General features: G+C 50.6%; 1 protein-coding gene across 1 annotated transcript; it reads right to left on the minus strand.

The window, feature by feature from the left end:
* Positions 1–2,455: 2,455 nt before the first annotated feature.
* On the minus strand, positions 2,456–9,951 carry Krt8 (keratin 8). Its single transcript, XM_051189967.1, has 9 exons — positions 9,562–9,951; positions 7,279–7,487; positions 6,402–6,462; positions 5,658–5,753; positions 4,988–5,152; positions 4,494–4,619; positions 3,553–3,773; positions 3,364–3,422; positions 2,456–2,866 (listed from the first exon to the last, which is right to left on the minus strand). Exons 1-9 carry the CDS (start codon positions 9,898–9,900, stop codon positions 2,676–2,678), a joined length of 1,467 nt encoding a protein of 488 aa, XP_051045924.1. The 5' UTR covers positions 9,901–9,951; the 3' UTR covers positions 2,456–2,675.
* Positions 9,952–10,242: the final 291 nt, after the last annotated feature.

Here is a 10,242-nt window from a genome sequence, read left to right on the forward strand (position 1 = left end):
ACCCTGTCTGGAAAAACCAAGGGGAAAAATGGGGAGATAACTCAGACGGTAACTCAGATGGAGGATGTCCTTTCGTATGTAGGTTTCTCTTACTGGTTGATGAATAAAACACCGATTGGCCGCTAGCCAGGCAGGAAGTATATGAGCAGGCGAAGCTATGAGACAAGGAGAATTCTGGAGAGAAGAGGAGAAAGGGGCCGCCAGGGAGAGACGCCATGCAGAGACTGGGAAGATAGGATGTGCCAGGCATTCTCTGGTAAGATAAGGCCATGTAGAAATACATAGATTAGTAGTTATGGGTTAATAATTAAGAGAGAGCTAGCCAGTAAAAAGCCCTATCCATTTGCCAACAGCTTATATGTTAATATAAGTTTTTGAGTGTTTATTTGGGACAAATCAGCTGCAGGACTAGGCAGAACAGAAATCTCCGTCTTCAGGTACCTGATGCCAAGGCTGCTGAATTCCACTCCCAGGACCCACAAGGTGAAGGTGAGAACAGCTCCTACAAGTCGTCCTCTGACCTCCACATTCGTGTACATGTCCAAACACAATAAATAAACAAATAAATAGTAAATTTTAAAAAATACAGAGGGTTTGCCTGTGTGGTCAAATAGGTTCCGTAAGAACAGCTCTTAAGCTGATTTAGGGGGGTAAAAAGGCTAAGAACTTCCCAAGTGACAATGGGGCAATCCCAAAGCAGTTAGATAGCTTCTGCTCTAGCTGGTAGCACTGTGGCTTTGTCCCCAGCTCTAAAGGGAGATTTACTCCATGTGGCAGCATGGCAGGGACAAAGTCCCTGCCAAAAGAGACACTTGGGTCTCTCATTTCTGCTAACAGAGTACTAAAACACAGCACGCTGACATTTAGAAACTCTAAGACCTGCTTCCCTGAGATTTACAATTTGTCAGACCACCTAGCAGGCAAGACTGGTTGAGTGGTGAGTGGGACCACACCCTGGCCAGGACCGCCTAGCTATGCATAGCTCTGGTGCTCTACTTAAACCTCAAGCCAGGACCCTCATTGTCTCTCTTTGTTCCTCTTCCCAGTTTGGCCTTGTTGAAGAGTCTTTTTCTGTTTTTCACTATTGTTGGTTTGTTTAACTAGCTTATTAAATAAGGACAGGTGGCCAAACCTAGCTTATTGGGACCAGTACAGTAACTCAGTAATGACTGAAGTCCCTTACTGTGTTAGGACCCCTGGCCCTGGCTGAGAGTGGGTATAAGGCTTGCAAGGGCAGTGCTGGCCTAAAAGCCCAACTGCACGGAGCTAGGAAGGTGGCAAGACTGATGCCAAGGCCTGGAAGATATGTACCCTTGCCGCAGAGAGCCACGTGAGCTTCCAGTACTCCTCTGTTCCTACTTCCTGTGCCCTATGTATCTGTTCAATTTCCATCAGTTTCCGACAAATTTGAAATAGCATAAGCAGTGCAGTGGTGCTAAGATCTGATGCGCACCTAGCCCGGCCCTGCATGGACCATGTGACAGCTAGGAACTCCACACTGATGGCAGTGGTGCAGGAGCTTTGGCAATGCTTCATCCAGCTCTCTCTAGCCCTAAACCTTGGAGGCTTGTTTGACAGATAAGCAACCCCTTTACACACTTCAAGGAACATATCTACACCCATAAGCACACAGTCCACCCTCCACATGCAAACACTGGCTCCGTACACACCCTTTCTGTCAAGCACAGCACTAAAAAGGGAGGAAGGGGTAGTGAGAAGCAATGTGGGTGGGTGTGACGGTGAGGAGTAGGGACAAGCCCATGCATCAGTGCCAAGTCCATGTAGAAATTACAGGCATGACATACCAGTCACTAAAAATAGACTCTGGACATCTGGAGGGATAGGAACCCAGACCTCTAGGCCCCTGACAAAGACATCTAGACACAAGGAAGCTGTGTATCTGCTCAAGGACAGGCTTGAGAATCAGACATCCTGACTTCCACAGCCAGCTCAGCCACTTTCTGTGGGGGTCCTGATGCTGAGGTCTAGGCTAGAGCAGACTGACTCTCTCTGATAGGACCGCCACAGATCTGGTGCCTTGCCAAGTGTGCTGTAAAAGCTCAGGTAAACCTGGATATCTGAAAGCCTGCTGTAAACTGTAAGAGGCTGTGCACAGGTAAAGGTAGAAGACTAGAGAGACAGCTCAGAGGTTAAGAGCATTGGCTGCTGAGTTCAATTCCCAGCAACCACATGGTGGTTTACAACCATCTATAATGAGATCTGGTGCCCTCTTCTGGCCAGTAGGGCAGGTCAGTGTTCTCATCATATGCATAACAAATAAATATGTCTAAAAAAAGAACCATGGTCTGTAGCCAGACCACCAACCAAAGCACATTCCTTTGGAACAGCCTGGAGGAGACTCCTGCCTTGCACACCCAGCTTCCATGCCCCAGGAAGAACCCTCCTGCCTATCCCTCCCTCCCCACATGAACATACACAAAGCAAAGCCAAGTGATGGAGCCAGATGATGGCTTTTATTTTGGAAAATACAACTGAATTAGGTTTGGGAGGGAGGTGGGGGCCAGATGGGGAACTCCAGATGAAGGATTCCTCCCAAGGTTGCCAGAGGGCTAGGGCTGATCCTCTGATGGGTCTCTTATTCCCTGCACCGTGCCATACTGCTGTCTCCCCTGGACAGCTGCAGAGCACAGGCTGGCAAAGGCTCTGGTGGCAGTTCACTTGGGCAGGATATCAGAGGACTCCGACACCAGCTTCCCATCACGGGTTTCAATCTTCTTCACAACCACAGCCTTGGTGCGACTGTAAGTGCTGGAGCCCCCGACAGAGCTGAAGCTGGGCTGGAAGGAGCTCATACCATAGCTGAAGCCAGGGCTGGTGAGTCCCCCATAGGCTGAGCTCAGCCCTCCTGGTCAAGAACAAGGGAGAGAGGCAGCCACGTGAGCACAGGCTTCAGGCCCCTTCTCCCTAGTCACTCTCTGGTAACCACAGATGGAAAGGCTGGCACAGACCTGACTGATAACTATGTGGGTCACAACTTAGCTGTCTGGAGAAGCAGCCCCAACATGGAAAAGACTTCCCTTCCAGCCGTGTATACCAGACAAGCACTGGACTGAGCCCTTCTCTCAGTTATTTGGAGGGAAATGTGTAGATGCATAAAAGCCCACAGTAACACATGAAAGGAACTTTGCACGGGTCTGGCACACACCTAGCATTAATGTGAGACTTTCTATTCGTGAACATATTACTTGGGTCCTTAGTCTGTCATCAATCCCTGGGATTTGTCCCAGAACAGGGATCCTCCTCCTTCCCTTTGTCTTTGTCAGCTGCTACTAAACATAGCCTCTCCCAGAGCCCTGACCTCCTGGGTCCCCTGCCCTCCATCCCCATGCCAAGGACACTCACCTGAGTAGCCACTGGTGGTCTTTGTATGGATACTCAAGTTCTGCATTCCAGACTCCAGCCTATAACCAGATGCAAGGGTGTCAGGACCAATTCTTGGCCCTTTTCCTCCCACAACAGAAATCCCAGGAGAGCTACTGACAGCACCCACCTCTCCCCATTCCAGACCCCAGGAAAGACCTCCAAACCCACCTGCTCTCCTCGCCCTCCAGCAGCTTGCGGTAGGTGGCGATCTCAATGTCCAGCGCCAGCTTGACATTCATCAGCTCCTGGTACTCACGAAGCTGCCGGGCCATGTCCTGCTTGGCCTGCTGCAGGGCAGCCTCCAGCTGGGCCAGCTTGGCATTGGCATCCTTAATGGCCATCTCCCCACGTTGCTCAGCATCAGCAATGGCAGCCTCCAGGGTTGCTTTCTGTGGGGAAGGAGACATATGAGCAGATGTTATCTGGTATATCTCCTCCCTAAAATCCATCCACATTGAGCTCTTTTTGTTGTCATTTATTTTGTTCCCAGGCTGGCCTAGAACTCACTATACAGTCCAGGCTGAACTTGAACTAACTTACAGCAATTCTCCTGTTCTAGCCTGCCAACTACTGTGATAACCGGTATGCACCACCACGCCTGGTTGTATGAGATACTGAACCAAGGGCGCTTTGGGCACACTAGGCAACCACTTGAGCAACTGAGCTACATGCCCAGTCCTACCATGAACATCTTTGAAAGTCTCCCCTCCCTGACTTAGACCAACTCCATCCAACTAAAAGAAAATTCTACAGATGACGCTAAGCAAGCCCAAGAAGCAATGGGAGCTGCTTCCTGGAATTTCCCCCTCTCTCTTCCACCCTGGCAATGCAAGAGCTTTGCTTCATCCAGATCTGATTCCCAGCTTCTCTAAGCTTTCCATAAAATAGCAAAACCCAACCTTGCCCTGCATAGATGGCAGACTAAGTAGAGAAAGCCTAGGGAAATGGGACCTGGATTCTAGCCAGTCACCCAGAGCTCTTTCTCCAGATGGTGTCCATGGAGATGCCCACAGCAACTGAGAAAGCTGGCTAGAAACTGCCCCTCCCATTTTCAACCCTGATTCCCTTCTTATCCTCCTCTCCCTAGTCCCACCCGAGTCCAGCAGTACCTGGCCTTTGAGGCCTTCAATCTCCGCCTGCAGGCGGCTGATGTTGCGGTTCATCTCAGAGATCTCAGTCTTTGTACGGCGCAAGTCATCCCCATGCTTCCCAGCCAGGGTTTGCAATTCCTCATACTGCAGGGGCAAGAAGAGATGTGAGATTCTAGCTGGGAGAGCCCCCTTATTGGTCAAGCCACAAAAGACTAATCATTTTGCCCACTAACCCCCTACATACTTGAAGAAGTATGTGTAAGAACATGCATGCACACATGCACACACACACACACTCACACACTAATAAAGGTCCCTTTCCAGAACACTTCAGGCTTCCATTCTGCAGAGCCAGACCACAGGCATAGTGGAATTTGGAACCCTGTTTCCTCCTCATGAGGAGGAATGTTTTATCATTTTTAACTATGTGTAGGTATGTGTGCCTGCATGTGGTTATCTACACACAGAATTGACCAGTAAGATAGTTCCAGACTTGTGACCCCGTTCTTTACCTTAATCTGGTACATGCTTTCAGCCTCAGCCCGGCTGCGGTTGGCGATGTCCTCATACTGGGCACGGACTTCAGCAATGATGCTGTCCATGTCCAGGGAGCGGCTGTTGTCCATAGACAGCACCACAGACGTGTCTGAGATCTGCGACTGCAGCTCTCGGATCTCCTGTAGGGCAGGAGGGTGGTGGTAAGACTATGTCCCTGCACACAGTGTCTTTCACAACATGACAAAGGAGCAAGTGGGAGCTAGGGCTTAGAAACATCAAAGTTAACAGTGGAAGGAAGACAGTCAACTCTGAGCCATGAAAAGAGGCAGAAAGGAAAACCTGAAGTTAGGTAAATAGCCAAGGGGAAGACTCTCTGTCCCCACTCTCTGCCCCAATACTAAGTCTAGAGGTCTTCAAGACCAGGAACAAGGGATTCGAGGACACCACGAGTCTCTGGTAGGCTGGGCTGCCCACTCTGTATGAGGACCTGGGATGGATTATTTCACTTCTCAGAGCCCATTTCCCCATTTCAAGCAGGGACTGGAGCCTCTATAACAATGTTAACTGGCTGTTATGGCTATTAGGCTCTTGTTGAATGGTACTGGAAGACAGGGACACATTAGGTACCAGAGTAGGATGCTGACAGGCTGGAAGACCTGCCCACTCCAGCTCCTGAGAACGTACCTCTTCATGGATCTGCCGAAGGAAGTTGATCTCATCAGTCAGTCCTTCCAGTCGGGACTCCAGTTCCACCTTGTTCATGTAAGCTTCATCCACATCCTGAGAGTGAGGTGAGGGGCTTGAGTTCAGTCCCCAGGGGCCCCCCAACATCTGCCCATGGCTCAGACTTGAGGCTGGCCCTCTAGCCCAGCCACTGTCTATTCCCCTGGATCCCAGCCATGAACTTTATCTCGGCCTCCTGCAGGCCCCCACCACACCCTTCCACCTCCAGAAAGCTAAAGGCTATACCAACCTTGTCCAACTTGATACCTAGAATAATATCTAACTGCAGGAAACTAACTCTTGTCTACCTTTCTATTGTGTTGTCTAGAAGGCATCAGATGGCAAAAGAATTTGTCCTATTACTTAGAAAGCAATGAGGCCATCAGAACTCCTGGTCTAAGTCCCAAAGCTCAGCCTCCTGTGTCTGCATGCAGGTTGGGGGACCCTCACCTTCTTTCTTCTTTTTTCATTTTGTCTTATCGTTTTTAATTATGTGTAGGTATGTGTGCCTGCATGTGGTTATCTACACATGAATTCAGGTGCCCTCAGAGGCCCAAGGCATCGGATAGCCTGGAGCTTCAGTTATAGACAATTGTGAGCCATTTTATGAAGGGGTAAGGAACTGAACTCAGGTCCTCTGAAGAGAGCCGAGAGCTCTTAACCACTATGACATCTCTGTACCCCACCCCACCCCCAGACCCTCACCTTCTTGATGAGGACAAATTCATTCTCCATCTCTGTACGCTTGTTGATCTCATCCTCATACCTAGTGAGAAAAGACTTGGAATCAGTGGGTGAAGGTGGAGGCAAGGCTGACCTGGGCCTGCTGATGCCAGGGATGGAGCCCAATGCAGAACACAAGTGTGCACAACTAAACACAAGCACGTGAAGAGTTTCCTACCCACCTTATTTTCTGTTGGGGTAAATGAATATCTAGAAAGTTTTGTTCAGAAATGTAAGGCATGAGAGGCTGGTCCTTCTGCCCTCACTACCATTTTCCTCTCCCCACCCAATCTTATTTAGCCAGTGGAGAGGCCAAGAGCAGGAATGCACTCTCCAAATGCGCACTAGATTTGGCATGTTGAGAGAATTATAATGGGGCCTGACATGAGACCTCAGAGTCTTCTCTGGAGCTTGCCAGACATTGGATCATGCCTGTTAGGGTGAATGTGAGGCCTGCTAGCTGCCTCTCCCATTTGAATGCACTTAAAATTTAAAAAAAAGAATCTTACTATATAGCTCTGGCTGGTCTATAATTCACTATTAAGATAAGATTGTGTTTGTATAATCCTCCTGCCTCTGCCTCTTGGGTGTTATATTACAAATCTGTGCCACCAAATCCAGCTTAAGTACACTATTTAAACAGGAAATCTGTTACCCAAATCTAGACAGTCCTGAGACTGAAGGCAGGCTGATGCTATTAGCATCTTGGATGGTAAGCATAAAATTGGGTATCCCAAACAAAACTGATCATCAAACGGCCACAGGGCCAAACTGCCCATAAGCAGAAGGCAGTGGGGACTTAGACCTCTGGCCCAAAATGTGGGGCAAGGAAAGACAACTTCATTCGGGGAGGGCTCACTTATTCTTAAAGTCCTCCACCAGGCCCTGCATGTTGCCAAGCTCTGCCTCCAGCTTCAGCTTCTCCTGGCCCAGGGCTTCCAGCTGCCGGCGAAGGTTGTTGATATAGCTCTCGAACATGTTGTCCATGTTGCTCCTGGATGTCTTCTGCTGCTGCAGCAGGCTCCACTTGGTCTCCAGCATCTTGTTCTGCTGCTCCAGGAAGCGTACCTGCATGGGGAGGACACAGCAAACAGGCTCACATCAGGCTAGGATCAGGGAAACAGGGAAATGATTGATGCCTTTTCCCCTGAGCAAGTGGATCACCTGTGACCCAGAGAATAGCGCAGTGAGATGCTGACATCAGGAGCCATGTCCCTCTAGCACTTGGAATGGGAAAGGCTAAAGTGTACCCGCAGCACACATCACAGATCAATCAAAAAATAAAAAACAGCCCCACTTTCTAAAGCTGTGTTGATTACCTTTAATATAAGACTGAGAAGGGTATAGATTCCTCACATCAAATACTACCAATCTTCATTTGAAGGGACCTTGAAGAAAGGCCCTGGAGATTTTAGGGAACTTTCTCCCAGAATGCTTGCTAAGGCTTCTGTGTCCACACTCTGCTAATTGGAGCTGTGTGTCTCCCATCAGAAGTTCGGGTAGGCACTTTAGGGAGTCCCTTCTCCACACAGAGCCCACTTTTAGCTTAGGAAGAAGCAAGAGAAGGCAGGTCTGTCTCCTTCCCACCCTGCTGTAGCAACCTTTGAGATCCACAGACTCTGAAGTCTCACCACCCTCTTGCCCAGAGTCCACAACCCTCCCCTCCTACCACAAATACGGAATTCACATCTTAGAGCATGGTACAGAAGAAACGTTTTCATATGGATAACAGAGTGCTCCAAAGGACAGAAATTCATTTTGTGCACTCAGCCTGAAGCTGTAATCATTTAAACTGGAGGAACTAGACAGTGCAATCCGGTTGCTTTCCCACAACCCATGCTGTAGATCCTTTCTTCCCGTAATTACTAAAAATTAAACAAATAGCCCTAGTGATTCTAGCATTACATAATGGATTGCTGAATTCGGGGCAGGGGCTGAGAACCTTTCCCCACCATGAGCCAAGCGGGCAGAAACTGATTTAGGATCTGTTCATTTGACATATGAGGAAGTCAAATTTGACAACATGTCCCACTGGGGGAAACTATGGAGCCCTGTAGCCAGCTGGAAGTCACACCGATGCCTTCAACAACTTGTCTCCATCAGAAGGCAGTGAGAAGCTAGGGGGCCCTTGGACAGCAGCTAGCAAGCCCAAGTGAAACTCCTGGGGCCTCCGACTCCACCGGTTCATCTGCCCGTGTTTTCCCTCCTCCCGTTCCCACTTGGCCTTTTAGGAGTCAGTCAGCAGAAAGGGCCAATCGTCCCAGGGCCACGAAGGCCACCTAGTTAGTCACAGGACTGTAAAATCTGGCCTGGCTCTGAGCTTGCGAAGGAACCAGGCGGTTGGGGCAGAGCCAGGGTAGGAAGAGTAAAAGGGGTACAAGGGCCAAGCAGGCAGATGGGCGTTGGCAGGCCGACGATATCGGGGCCATAAACTCCGCTTTTAACAGGTCGTGAAACCGGGGCGGAGTATCCAACGCCCACAGACTTTGAATCCTGTACGGGCTTTCCCGAGGCGGAGCCCCACGACTCCCCCCACCCCGCCACGCAGGAGCTCCTCCTGGTGGAAGAGCAGACCCAAAAACGTCTCGGTCGTCTCGGTCCTCCGCCCTGGCTTCACAGCGGCCCCGCCCACACTGGGAGAGCAGGGCAGGGGCCAAGCAGTGACTCAGCCTGAGCCCTACACTCTGGTCCTGGGCACCAAAGACCTCCATCTGCATTTGCTGGGTTCCGTCAAGACACCTGCGACCTTCTAGAATCCTACCCAACCTTCATTATTTAACAGGAAAAAAACAAAGATACAACAAGACCCCAATAGGAAATCTTGGGGCAGTGCAAGGGGGAAGGCTTCCCTGCAACCAGAGTTGAGCACAGTGAAGGCGCCAGGGCCGCCAGTGGATAGGCAGGTTAGAGCGTAGAATTGGGAGAGTGAGTATGTGCAAGAGGAAAACTCCTCAGGATTTGGGTAACAAGTACTTCAGACCCTCTCGGGCCCAAACCAAAGTGTACGAGAGAAGCTGGAAGAGAGTGTGGCCAGGACAGATGGGACACAACAGAAGCTCAAGGAGGGCTAGAGATGTACCCATCCTCTGTGACGGCAGAGGAAAGGGTGCAGGACAGTTAGTCGGGCAGAGAGGATTCTCACCTTGTCAATGAAGGAGGCGAACTTGTTGTTCAGGGATTTAATCTGCTCCTTCTCCTGGGTGCGCACAGCCTGGATGTTCGGGTCCACCTCCAGCTTCAAGGGGCTCAGCAGGCTCTGGTTCACCGTGACTGCTGTGATACCCCCTACACTAGCCCCGCCGAAGCCGCCCAGACCCATGCTGGTACCCAGGCTTCCCCGGAAGCTGCTGCCGCTGCCCACCCGGGAAAAGCTGGAAGAGCTGATGCGCGCACCGGGTGCACTCGAGTACGAACGGCTGCTGAAAGCCCGGGGGCCGGAGGTGGACACCTTGTAGGACTTCTGGGTCACCCTGATGGACATGGTGAAGTCTGGAGTGAAGGCAGTGAGCTGAGGTTCGAGAGCGAGCAGAGCAGCTGCTTCTAGGCCGTGGGACAGCGCCCAGCAAAGGCCCTTTATAAAAGAGAGTCCAGCCCCAGGGGAGGGAAAAAGACCTCTTACCTGAGTGGCTAGACACTGAGAGGGCAGGGCCTAACCCAGCGTCTGCTACCTCCAGGCAGAACTCAGGTGAGGGCAGTAGAGAGCTGCTCCCACCCGGGATCCCTCTCCAACCCCACCCTACCAACCCCACCCTAAAAATCCAGGAGAGAGAGAGAGCAGTTGAGCTCCCGCAAAGCCAGGAAGTAAGCCTGGGGTCTCCCGGCA

Source organism: Phodopus roborovskii, unplaced genomic scaffold (assembly GCF_943737965.1).
Source record: "Phodopus roborovskii unplaced genomic scaffold, PHOROB, whole genome shotgun sequence".
NCBI lineage: Eukaryota > Metazoa > Chordata > Mammalia > Rodentia > Cricetidae > Phodopus > Phodopus roborovskii.

What these genes read in the sequence shown, in the direction of transcription:
- Krt8 (XM_051189967.1), bottom strand. Translation starts at nt 9,900, where the DNA reads ATGTCCATCAGGGTGACCCAGAAGTCCTACAAGGTGTCCACCTCCGGC. An exon ending in TCGCCTCCTTCATTGACAAG is followed by an intron (nt 7,488 to 9,561) that starts GTGAGAATCCTC and finishes CTCCCCATGCAG; the next exon opens with GTACGCTTCCTGGAGCAGCA. An exon ending in CTGGAGGGCGAGGAGAGCAG is followed by an intron (nt 3,423 to 3,552) that starts GTGGGTTTGGAG and finishes ATCTGGTTATAG; the next exon opens with GCTGGAGTCTGGAATGCAGA.